General features: G+C 41.4%; 1 protein-coding gene across 1 annotated transcript; it reads right to left on the bottom strand.

Annotated features, from left to right (window-relative positions):
- Nucleotides 1-6,382: 6,382 nt before the first annotated feature.
- On the bottom strand, nucleotides 6,383-7,321 carry LOC101121008 (olfactory receptor 1361-like). The gene has a single exon (XM_012177740.4). It carries the CDS (start codon nucleotides 7,319-7,321, stop codon nucleotides 6,383-6,385), a length of 939 nt encoding a protein of 312 aa, XP_012033130.4.
- Nucleotides 7,322-13,276: the final 5,955 nt, after the last annotated feature.

The following is a 13,276-nucleotide window of genomic DNA, read 5'->3' as shown; positions in this document are numbered from 1 at the left end:
CTCTGGATCATCCCCGTTCACCAGCCTCAAGCATCCTGTATCCTGTATCAAACATAGACTGGTGATTCATTTCTTACATGATATTATACATGTCTCAATGCCATTCTCCCACATCATCCCACCCTCTCCCTCTCCCTCAGAGTCCAAAAGTCCGTTCTATACATCTGTGTCTCTTTTGCTGTCTCGCATACAGGGTCATCATTACCATCTTTCTAAATTCCATATATATGTGTTAGTATACTGTATTGGTGTTTTTCTTTCTGGCTTACTTCACTCTGTATAATCGGCTCCAGTTTCATCCATCTCATTAGAACTGATTCAAATGTATTCTTTTTAATGGCTGAGTAATACTCCATTGTGTATATGTACCACAGATTTCTTATCCATTCATCTGCTGATGGACACCTAGGTTGTTTCCATGTCTTGGCTATTATAAATAGTGCTGCAATGAACACTGGGGTACATGTGTCTCTTTCAATTCTGGTTTCCTCGTTGTGTATGCCCAGCAGTGAGATTGCTGGGTAAAAAATTCCATTCACCATTGCAATGAAAAGAATAAAATACTTAGGAATATATCTACATAAAGAAACTAAAGACCTATATATAAAAAACTATAAAACACTGATTAAAGAAATCAAAGAGGACACTAATAGATGGAGAAATATACCATGTTCATGGATCAGAAGAATCAATATAGTGAAAATGAGTATACTACCCAAAGCAATCTTTAGATTCAATTCAATCTCTATCAAGCTACCAGCAGTCTTTTTCAAAGAACTAGAACAAATAATATCAAGATTTGTATGGAAATACAAAAACCTCGAATAGCCAAAGCAATCTTGAGAAAGAAGAATGGAACTGGAGGAATCAACTTGCCTGACTTCAGGCTCTGCTACAAAGCCACAGTCATCAAGACAGTATGGTACTGGCACAAAGACAGACATATAGATCAATGGAACAAAATAGAAAGCCCAGAGATAAATCCACACTCCTATGGACACCTTATCTTTGACAAAGGAGGCAAGAATATACAATAGAGTAAAGACAATCTCTTTAACAAGTGGTGCTGGGAAAACTGGTCAACCACTTGTAAAAGAATGAAACTAGATCACTTTCTAACACCGCACACAAAAATAAACTCAAAATGGATTAAAGATCTAAATATAAGATCAGAAACTATAAAACTCCTAGAGGAGAACATAGGTAAAACACTCTCCGACATAAATCACAGCAGAATCCTCTATGATCCACCTCCCAGAATTCTGGAAATAAAAGCAAAAATAAACAAATGGGATCTAATTAAAATTAAAAGCTTCTGCACAACAAAGGAAACTATAAGCAAGGTGAAAAGACAGCCTTCTGAATGGGAGAAGATAATAGCAAATGAAGCAACTGACAAAACAACTAATCAAAATGGGCCAAAGAACTAAATAGACATTTGTCCAAAGAAGACATACGGATGGCTAACAAACACATGAAAGATGCTCAACATTATTGAAATGCAAATCAAAACCACAATGAGGTACCACTTCACACCAGTCAGAATGGCTGCGATCCAAAAATCTGCAAGGCAAATGCAGACAGGAAAACTATAAGGATTTGGGAGAATGGCATTCTGAAGCAACTGACAAACAACTAATCTCAGAAATGTACAAGCATGTTAATGCATGCTTAAAGATTCCAAAATTTAAAAATAAAAACTAATATCAAAAAATGGGCCAAAGAACTAAATAGACATTTCTCCAAAGATGACATACAGATGGCTAACAAACATGTGAAAAGATGCTCAACATCACTCATTATCAGAGAAATGCAAATCAAGACCACAATGAGGTACCACCTCACACCAGTCAGAATGGCTGCAATCCAAAAGTCTGCAAGCAATAAATGCTGGAGTGGGTGTGGAGAAAAAGGAACCCTGTTACACTGTTGGTGGGAATGCAAACTAGTACAGCCACTATGGAGAACAGTGTGGAGATTCCTTAAAAAATTGCAAATAGAACTGCCTTATGTCACCTTTTTAAAAAATTCATTTTTATTGAGGTCACATTGATTTATAACATTATATAAGTTTCATTTGTACAAAATTGTGTGTCTGTTTTGTCAAATAGACCCTTGACAGTGTGGTCATCACCAAAAATTTAGTTTCTCCAACTTAGATGTAGAGAACAAACTACTGGTTACGTGAATACTTAACTCATGTGCCTCCTTGGGGAGGAACAATTCAGGAGCAGGGAAGGAAGAGGTACAAACTGTTACATATAAAATAAATATAAGGGTATGCTGTACAGCATAAGGGATATAGTCAACATTTTATAATGAGAATAAATGGGTATAACATTAAAAATTGTAAATTACTATATTGTACACCTGTAACTTACATTAAAATAACGTTTGACATCAATTATAATTCAATTTTAAAAGTAGCTGTTATCCATCAACAGACAGTTGACCCCTTTACCCAATTTTCCCTTCTCACTATTTCCCCTCTGACAACATCTACTCTGTTTTCCATATCTATGTGTTTGTTTTTGTTTGATTTGGTTTGTCCATTTATTTGGCATTTTTGTTTATTATTTTTTATATTTCATGTATGAGTGAAATTGTATGGTGTTTGTTTTTCTCCTGCTGACTTACTTCACTTAGCATACTACCTTCAATATGTATATATATATATATATATATATATATATATGTATATGTATATATATATGTGTGTGTGTGTGTGTGTGTGTGTATATAAAATCCTTAAAAGGTGAAATTCTGCCATTTATGACATCATGGATGGATGTTGAGGGTATTATGCAAGATAATCAGGCAAGAATATTGGAGTGGTTGCCATTTCCTTCTCCAGAGGATCTTCCAAACCCAGGGACTGAACTTTTATCTCCTGTATTGCCTACATTGGCAGGCAGATTCTTCACCACTGAGCCACTGGGGAAGCTAGTAAAAAAAGAAATCTTGCCAATTATGACATCATGGATGGATGTTGAGGGTACTATGCTAAGTGAAATAAGTCAGCTGGAGAAAGACAAATATCATACAATTTCATTCATACATGGAATATAAAAAACTAATAAACAAATAACCAAAAAAAAAAAGGCAAAAAAAAAAAACCCCAAATAAGTGGACAAACCAAACCTAACAAAAACAAAAATGTACATATGGAAAAAAGTAGACGTTACCAAAGGGGAAATAGGGAGAAGGGCAAACTGGGTAAGGGATTGACTATCTAGGGCTATGGATAATAACTAATTTTTAAATTGAATTATAGTTAATGTACATCATTATTCCTTGGAGGAGAGAATGACAACTCATTCCAATATTCCTACCTAGAGAATCCCATGGACAGAGGATCCTGGCAAGCTATAGTCCACAGGGTTGCAAAGAGTTAGACATGACTGAAATGACTGAGCACACACACATATATAAAAAAAGATCTTAATGACCCAGATAACCACGATGGTGTGATCAGTCACCTAGAGCCAGGCATCCTGGAGTGTGAAGTCAAGTGGGCCTTAGGAAGCATCACTACGAACAAAGCCAGTGGAGATGATGGAATTCCAGCTGAGCTCGTTCAGATCCTAAAAGGTGATGCTGTGAAAGTGCAGCACTCAACATGCCAGCAAATTTGGAAAACTCAGCAGAGGCTACAGGACTGAAAAATGTCAATTTTCATTCTAATCTCAGAGAAGGGCAATGCCAAAGAATGTTCAAACTATTGCACAATTGCCCTCATCTCACGTGCTAGTGAAATGATGCTCAAAATTACCCAAGCTAGGCTTTAATAGTACGTGAAGTGAGAACTTCCAGATGTTCACGCTGGATTTAGAAAAGGCAGAGGAAACCACAGATCAAATTGCCAACATCTGTTGGACCATAGAAAAAGCAAAAGAATTCTAGAAAAACATCTACTTCTGCTTTATTGACTATGCTAAAGCTTTTGGCTGTGTGGATCTCAACAAACTGTGGGAAATTCTTAAAGAGGTGGGAAATTCTTAAAGAGATGGGAATACCAGACCACTTGACCTGCCTCCGGAGAAATCTGTATGCAGGTCAAGAAGCAACAGTAGAAGCAGACATGGAACAATGGACTGGTTCCAAATTGGGAAAGGAGTATGTCAAGGTTGTATATTGTCACCTGCTTGTTTAACTTATGAGCAGAGTACATCTTGCGAAATGCTGGGCTGGATAAAGCACAAGCTGGAATCAAGACTGCTGGGAGTAGTAATATCAATAACCTCAGGTATGCAAATGACACCACCCTAACGGCAGAAAGTGAAGAGGAACTAAAGAGCCTCTTGATGAAGGTGAAAGAGAAGAGTGAAAAAGTTGGCTTAAAACGCAACATTCAAAGAACTAAGATCTGGTCCCATCACTTCTTGGCAAATCGGTGAGAAACAACGGAAATAGTGACAGACTATTTTCTTGAGCTCCAGAGTCACTGCAGATAGTGACTGCAGCCATGAAATTAAAAGATGCTTGCTCCTTGAAAGAAAAGCTATGACAAACCTAGACAATATATTAAAAAGCAGAGTCATTACTTTGCCAACAAACGTCCATATAGTAAAAGCTATGGTTTTTCCAGTAGTCATGTACAGATGTGAGTTGGACCATAAAGAAAGCTGAGTGCCAAAGAATTGATGCTTTTGATCTGTGGTGTTAGAGAAGACTCTTGAGAGTCCTTTGGACTGCAAGGAGATCCAACCAGTCCATCTTAAAGGAGATCAGTCCTGAGTGTTCATTGGAAGGACTGATGCTGAAGCTGAAGCGCCAATACTTTGGCCACCTGATGCAAAGAGCTGGCTCATTGGAAAAGACCCTGATGCTGGGAAAGATTGAAGGCAAAAGGAGAAAGGGACATCAGAGCATGAGATGGTTGGATGGCATCAGTGACTTGATGGACACAGGTTTAGAAAGCTCTGGGAGTTAGTGATGGACACAGAAGCCTGATTTGCTGCAGTCCATGGGGTCGTAAAGAGTTGGACATGACTGAGAGACTGAACTGACGTGAGATAAGCAAAAAAGAAAAAGACAAGTACCACTAAAAAAATAAACAAGTACAGACCAGAATAGTTCAGTTCAGTTCAGTTCAGTCACTCAGTCGTGTCCTACTCTTTGCCACCCCATGAATCACAGCACACCAGGCCTCCCTGTCCATCACCATCTCCCGGAGTTCACTCAGACGCACGTCCATCGAGTCAGTGATGCCATCCAGCCTTCTCATCCTCTGTTGTCCCCTTCTCCTCCTGCCCCCAATCCCTCCCAGCATCAGAGTCTTTTCCAATGAGTCAACTCTTCACATGAGGTGGCCAAAGTACTGGAGTTTCAGCTTCAGCATCATTACCTCCAAAGAAATCCCAGGGCTGATCTCCTTCAGAATGGACTGGTTGAATCTTCGTAGTTACCAGGAAATGGAGGAGTGGAGTAGTAAGACTGGTATTTTTAAGGGTACAAAATTGCAATGAATAGTAGGTAAGTCAGAGAATATAGTGAATAGTATAGACAGCAGCATTGTACTACAATCATAAAACTTGCTGAAAAACTAAAACTGATTTATCCCAACCAGTTAAGAGAAAGGAAAACTGTTTAATGTGACAGAGGAGGGAAATATCACTGCAATGGAAGTCATATTGCTATATATAAATGTGTCAAAGTAATGCTTTATACACCTTAAATTTATACAGTGTCATACGTCAAATGTATTCAATAAAGTACTTACATGAATAAAAATATATTGTTTCTATCTTTAAAAGAAAAACATTCTAATATTGGGAAGCATTGTTGTTCAGTCACTAAGTTGTATCCAACTCTTTGCAACACTGCAGCACTCCAGGCTCATCTGTCCTCCACTATCTCCTGGAGTTTGCTCAAATTTATGACCATTGAGTTAGTGATGCTATCCAAACATCTCATCCTCTGCTGTCCCTTTCTCCTTTTGCCTTCAATCTTTCCCAGCATCAGGGTCTTTTCCAATGAGTTAGCTCTTCGCATCAGGTGGCCAAAATATTGGAGCTTCAGCTTCAGCATCCATCTTTCCAATGAATATTCAGGGTTGATTTCCTTTAGGAGTGACTGGTTTGATTTGTTGCTGTCCACGGGACTCTCAAGAGTCTCTTCCAGCACCACAATTCAAAAGCATCAATTCTTTGGTTCTCAGCCTTATTTATGGTCCAGCTTTCGCATCTGTACATGACTACAGGAAGTGATGTCTGCTTTTTTATATACTGTCTGGGTTTGTCATAGCTTTCCTTCCAAGGGGGAAGCATCTTTTAATTTCATGGCTGCACTCACTGTCGGCAGTCATTTTGGAGGCCAAGAAAATAAAATCTGTCACTACTTCCATATGTTTATTTCAAAAGCAATTAGGTCTGAAGAGTCTTTAAAGAGGCTGGGCAAAGGGGTTCTTGCTGAGAAGAAGCTTCCGGAGGGCTCCCTTCAGATCTCTATTCCTCAGGCTGTAGATGAAGGGGTTCAGCATGGGGGTGACCACGGTGTACATCACTGTGGCTGCCATGTCCCTCTGGGTGGTGTGTGTAGATTCAGGGTTGAAGTAGACCCCGATGATAGTCCCATAGAAGAGACAGACAACACAAAGGTGAGAGCCACATGTGGAGAACGCTTTCCATCTGCCCTGAGCAGAAGGCACCTTCCACACAGTCACAGCAATGGGTGTATAGGAGGCCATGATGCACACAAAAGAGATGAGAACCACTGGGCCCCCAAGGACCAGCACCAGCATCTCATTGACTTGGGTGTCAGAGCAGGAGAGCTTGATCAAGGCATTGAGGTCACAGAAGAAGTGCAGGATCCTATTAGTGCAAAAGGACAAGTGAGACATCAGGAGAGTGTGGACCATGGAGATGAGGTTGGCTGAGATCCAGGGTATCACCACCAGCAAAGTACACCGAAGGACACTCATGATTGTCATGTAGTGCAGTGGGCGGCAGATGGCCAGGTAGCGGTCGTAAGCCATGGCTGAGAGAAGCATGCTGTCGGCTGCCCCAAAGGCGATGAAGAAATACATCTGGGCCAGGCAAGCTGAGAAGGAGATGGTGGTGAGCCCACACAGATGGTTCACCAGCATCTTGGGGGTGGTGGTGGAGGTAAAGCAGATGTCAAGAAGAGATAAGTTGCTGAGGAAGAAATACATGGGGCTGTGGAGGTGAGGGTCCAAGATGATGGCCAGGATGGTGAGAAGATTCCCCAGGCACCCACTCAAATACAGAATGAAGGACAGGCTGAAGAGCACCTGCCTCTGCAGGGGCTGCTGGGAGAGGCCGAGGAGGATGAATTCAGAGACTTGGGTCTGATTGTCCATGCCCAGGCAGTGCTAAAGCCAGAAATAGGGGCATCAACAGTGGGAAGGAAACAGATTACCTTACTGCTCTTTCAAACCCATCCCTGACGATGCATCTCACTTAACCACGCTGAGCCTAGTTTCCCCATCTGTTACATGGGACTAATTTTTCTAATTCCTTAGGATTGTTATAAGGATTGAGTGAGAAAAATAGGAAAAGGGGATTAAATCCATAGCTGACATGTTATATGGACAAACATTTTTATTTGTGGGAACTCTTAGTGATATTATCAAAATAAAGAGTCTTACGTTAATTAGCTTGATTGTGGCAATTATTTCAGAGTGTATACATGCATCAAAACTTCAAGTTTTACATCTTAGTTATACACAATTTTGTCAATTATTCCTTAATTAAGATAGGGATAAAAGACATAAAATGAAAATAAACAGCCTAGGCACTTCTAGGGTTTGATATTTAAAATAAATAGTAAAAGAGTGACTAAAGACAAACTCTGAAAACACACCTGGGTTTCAGTTCCAATTCTGCCACTTACTGGCTGTGTGATTTAGCCAAGGGACATACATTTCTGTGCCTTGGCCCAGATGGTAAAGAATCTGCCTGCAATGCAGGAGACCTGGGTTCAATCCCTAGGTAAGGAAGATCCCCTGAAGAAGGGAATGGCTACCCGCTCCAGTATTTTTGCCTGGAGAATTCCATGGACAGAGGGGCCTGGCAGGCTATACAGTCCATAGGGTCACAAAAGAGTCAGACACAACTGAGCGCTTAACACTTTGGCCCTTTGCACCTGCTGTCTCCTGCTTGGAAGCTTCTAGCCTCCAGCTTCACCTCACTTAAGTTGCTTCCACTTCTTCAGCGATCCCTTCCCTGTTCCTCTCCTCTTTGGGGTGGAGCCTAGTGGTTCTCATCCTGGCACTACTGACATTTGATGCTGGATCATATTTTTGTTTGTTGTGCAGACTGTCTTATATATTATTGCACGACGTTGAACACCTGGCTTTGACCCACTGAATGCCAATTGCATTCATCCTATCTCCAGTTGTAAGGGGCAAAAATATCTTTTTTTTTTTTAATTTTAGTTTTTTATTTTTTAAATTTTAAAATCTTTAATTCTTACATGCATTCCCAAACATGAACCCCCCTCCCACCTCCCTCCCCATAACAACTTTCTGGGTCATCCCCATGCACCAGCCCCAAGCATGCTGTATCCTGCGTCAGACATAGACTGGCGATTCAATTCACATGATAGTATACATGTTAGAATGTCATTCTCCCAAATCATCCCACCCTCTCCCTCTCCCTCTGAGTCCAAAAGTCCGTTATACACATCTGTGTCTCTTTCCCTGTCTTGCATACAGGGTCGTCATTGCCATCTTCCTAAATTCCATATATATGTGTTAGTAGAATAACACCCCTTGAGCAGGAGTAGAAACTTCCCCCAGCTGGGGATCACTGATCTAGGTTAAACCATGACAGACTCTCTCCTTCCCTCAGCATCTATATACGTTGACTAAGTTAGAGTGGCCCATGGGAGCGTGCATGTGTGCTCAGGCACTTTAGTCATGTCCAAACTCTTTCTGACCCCATGGACCATAACCCTCCAGCATCCCCTGTTCATGAGATTTTTCCCAGCAGGAATACTGGAGTGGGCTGCCATGCCCTCCTCCAGGGGATCTTCTTGACCCAGGGACTGAATCTGAGTCTCTTGTGTCTTTTGCACCACTGAGCCATCCTTAGAGTGGTACAGTGACCTTTGTTCTATGCAATCCAAAATGAGCTAACCTCTTAACAATTATTATTCCATTTAACCTTCAGCCACATCATGAGCCAACAGCTGAGGCTCCAAACCTGACTCCTGCATGGATCTGGGATCCAGCTCATGCTCTGATTCAAATATCCACTCTCTTGACCAACTCACAATACCCCTACCCTTCTATGAGTCTCTGATACCAGGTAACATAAGTCCTTGTGGATGAAACTGATCAGAGAGTCCCCCTAACCTCTGAAGGCAAGTTTGGTGGGGGAGGATCTTCCCTGAGACCAGCTCGATTGTAGCTTGTCTTCCTGATGCCTTATTAACCGATAACTACTATACCTCTATCAGATTCCAGGACCTCTCAACCCCTCAGGGGTCCTGTTTCCAGGGATTTGGGATTCCTGCAGCCTCAACTTTGTCTCGCAACGGTGAATGAAGAGCAGGCTTTCTCATAAAACACACAGCAGAATCACACCAACAGATTCATATCAGAATCTCTGGCCTTCGGGTATGATCCCCAGAGAACCTTGTTAGAGTGACTACAATTAGCTCATCTTCCTCAGGGAAGCCTTTGAGTCTAGGACCCCTGAGGGAAAGAGCTTTTGTCCCAAGAGCATTGCCATTCTTCAGATCTGTCTCTTTTGGCTGCCAGAGGGTTAGCGTGGAAGTCAGTTTTTCCAGTGAAGATTTTAGATATGTTATTCCTGAAAACAGTTGTGTGTGTTCTCAGGCATTCAGTCATGTCTGACTCTTTGTGACCCCATGGACTGTAGCCCACCAGGCTCCTCTTGTGCATGGGATTTTTCAGGCAAGAATACTGAGTTGCCATTTCTTTCTCAAGGGATCTTCCCAACCCAGGGGTCAAACCCTCTGTCTATTGCATTTTCTGCATCAGCAAGCAGATTCTTTACCACTAGTGCCACCTGGGAAGCCCCTTGAAAACAGTTATGATGTGTTAAAGATTTGTAATGTGGCTGGAGCTGTGCAGAGCATGCAATGTCCTATGCTTCTTACAATAGCCCAGTGAGGAAGGAAGCAGAGACTCTCACTTATCCATTGCTCACCCAGTTTGAAGTGGCAGACTTAGCATTCAAATCTAGGTAGTCTGGCTCCAGGGACAAACTAATGAATGCAAATGCCTCTCAGCACACATAAAGAGATATTCATTCCTTTGAAAGGCTGAACAACATTACATTGTATTTATACACCTCAGTTTGTTTATCCACTCATTTGTTGATGGACAGTTGAGTTGTTTTCATCTTTTGGCTATTACAAATAGCACTGCTGTGAACATTCATGCATAAATGTTTGAGTCCCTATGTTTAATTCTTTGGAGTTCAATTCAGTTCAGTCACTCAGTCATGTCTGACTCTTTGCGACCCCGTGAATCGCAGCACTCCAGGCCTCCCTGTCCATCACCAACTCCTGGAGTTCACCCAAACTCATGTCCATCGAGTTGGTGATGCCATCCAGCCATCTCATCCTCTGTCGTCCCCTTATCCATAAATGGAATTTCCTGGTCATGTAGTAATTGTATGTATCATTTTGAGGAACTGCTGAACTGTTTTCCACAGTGGTTGCACCATTTTACATTCCCACCAGCAGTGTATGGTGGTTCTGAGATAGAGTGGGGCCTGGGACCCTTTACAGGAGTGCTTTGCTGTTTTTGTTGTTGTTTTTGTTTAGTCACCAAGTCATGTCTGACTTTTTACGACCCCATAGACTCTAGCCCACCAGGCTCCTCTATCCATGGGATTTCCCAGGCGAAAATACTGGATCCAGGGGATCTTCCTGACCCAGGAATCTAACCCAGGTCTCACGAGTTGCAGGTGGCTTCTTTACTACTGACCCACCTGGGCAGCCCTACAGGAGTCCTTGCAACAGGTCAAATGAGCAACAGAATACAAAGAAACCGCAAGGGACTAAAAATAACCACCAATAAGCAAGTGCAGAGTGAGCAATATGATCAATAAGACACAAAAAGACAACAAACCAAAAAGCCATTTCTGAGATGCCAAGAGCAAAAGCAGGGTACTGCACATGCCAGCACCACCAAGGGGATGGGCAGCCACCTAACCTAGCCTCCTGTCTAACCCACTGATCCCAGCATCCGGTTTAAGACCCCCGCTAGGCCCCTGCCCCCGCTTCCACCCTATGAAACTGAGGACCTAGCAAGGGCACCTGTTTCTTGTTTTTTTCTCCCTTCTGCTGTAGCATGAGCCCCATTAAAGTCTTACTTGAAATTCTCATCTGGCTTTCTATCAACTTCTACTAATTAAAGAGCCCAAGGGCCTGAGTGTAGCAGTTTTCAGTTTCTCCACATAGCTTCCAACACTTGCTATTTTCTGTTGCTTAAAAAAATTTAGTCATTCCAGTGAGAGTGAAGTGATACCTCATTGTGGTTTTGATTCATATTTCCCTGATGACTAATGATGTTGATCATCTTTGTTTTAAAAATAGAAACTGTAGGTATCCGAAGTGAAAATGTCATGAATACTTCTTTTCTTAGCAGCTTTTCTTATGTGTCAACACATGCTACAAAGTGTATGAACCTCAAAAACATCACTGTAACTGACAGAAGCCAGACACAAAAGGAAACATATCATATAATTCCATATACATGAAATATCCAGAATAGGCAAATCCATAGAGACAGGAAGTAGATAGTGGTTTCTGGGGGCTAGGGGAGAGGAGAACGGGGAGTGACAATTTAATGAGTATGAGGTCTCTTCGGGGTGAAGGAGATGTTTTGGAATGAGATAGATGTGATAGTTGTACAACATTGTACATGCAATAAATCCCACTGAATTTCTCATTTTTAAATTGTTAATTAAAAACAGATGTCAAAAACAAATTTATGGTTATTAGAGAGGAAGTGTTGGGAGGGGGAATTAAGAGCTTAGGTTTGACATACACACTAGTATATATAAAATAGATAACCAATAAGAACCTATGGTATGGTAGAAGGAACTCTACTTGATATTATGTAATAACCTATATGGGAAAAGAATAAATACATGTATAACTGAATCACTTTCCTATAAACCTGAAACTAAGACAAAAGGACTGGAAAAGGTCAGTTTTCATTCCAATCCCAAAGAAAGGCAATGCCAAAGAATGCTCAAACTACCTCACAATAGCGCTCATCTCACACGCTAGTAAAGTAATGCTCAAAATTCTCCAAGCCAGACTTCAGAAATATGTGAACCGTGAACTTCCAGATGTTCAAGCTGGTTTTAGAAAAGGCAGAGGAACCAGAGATCAAATTGCCAACATCTGCTGGATCATGGACAAAGCAAGAGAATTCCAGAAAAACATCTATTTCTGCTTTATTAACTATTCCAAAGCCTTTGACTGCATGGATCACAATAAACTGTGGAAAATTCTGAAAGAGATAGGAATACCACCTGACCTGCCCCTTGAGAAACCTATATGCAGGTCAGGAAGCAACAGTTAGAACTGGACATGGAACAACAGACTGGTTCCAAATAGGAAAAGGAGTACGTCAAGGCTGTATATTGTTACCCTGCTTATTTAACTTCCATGCAGAGTACATCATGAGAAACGCTGGACTGGAAGAAACACAAGCTGGAATCAAGATTGCTGGGAGAAATATCAATAACCTGAGATATGCAGATGACACCACCCTAATGGCAGAAAGTGAAGAGGAACTAAAAAGCCTCCTGATGAAAGTGAAAGAGGAGAGTGAAAAAGTTGGCTTAAAGCTCAACATTCAGAAAATGAAGATCATGGCATCTGGTCCCATTATTACATGGGAAATAGATGGAGAAACAGTGGAAACAGTGTCAGACTTTATTTTTGGGGGCTCCAAAATCACTGCAAATGGTGATTGCAGCTATGAAATTAAAAGATTCTTACTCCTTGGAAGAAAAGTTATGATCAACCTAGATAGCATATTCAAAAGCAAAGACATTACTTTGCCAACAAAGGTCCGTCTAGTGAAGGCTATGGTTTTTCCAGTGGTCGTGTATGGATGTGAGAGTTGGTCTGTGAAGAAAGCTGAGCGCTGAAGAATTGATGCTTTTGAACTGTGGTGTTGGAGAAGACTCTTGAGAGTCCCTTGGACTGCAGAGAGACCCAACCAGTCCATTCTAAAGGAGATCAGCCCTGGGTGTTCTTTGGAAGGAATGATGCTAAAGCTGAAATTCCAGTACTTTGGCCACCTCATGCGAAGAGTTGA

The sequence above is a fragment of the Ovis aries genome, chromosome 5 (assembly GCF_016772045.2).
Source record: "Ovis aries strain OAR_USU_Benz2616 breed Rambouillet chromosome 5, ARS-UI_Ramb_v3.0, whole genome shotgun sequence".
Classification (NCBI taxonomy): Eukaryota; Metazoa; Chordata; class Mammalia; order Artiodactyla; family Bovidae; genus Ovis; species Ovis aries.
Note: the sequence above shows the minus strand (reverse complement) of the source record. Positions and strands in the feature narration are given on the sequence as shown.

Bases quoted from the DNA above. Each gene is read 5' to 3' on its own strand.
- LOC101121008 (XM_012177740.4), bottom strand. From the start codon at position 7,321: ATGGACAATCAGACCCAAGTCTCTGAATTCATCCTCCTCGGCCTCTCC.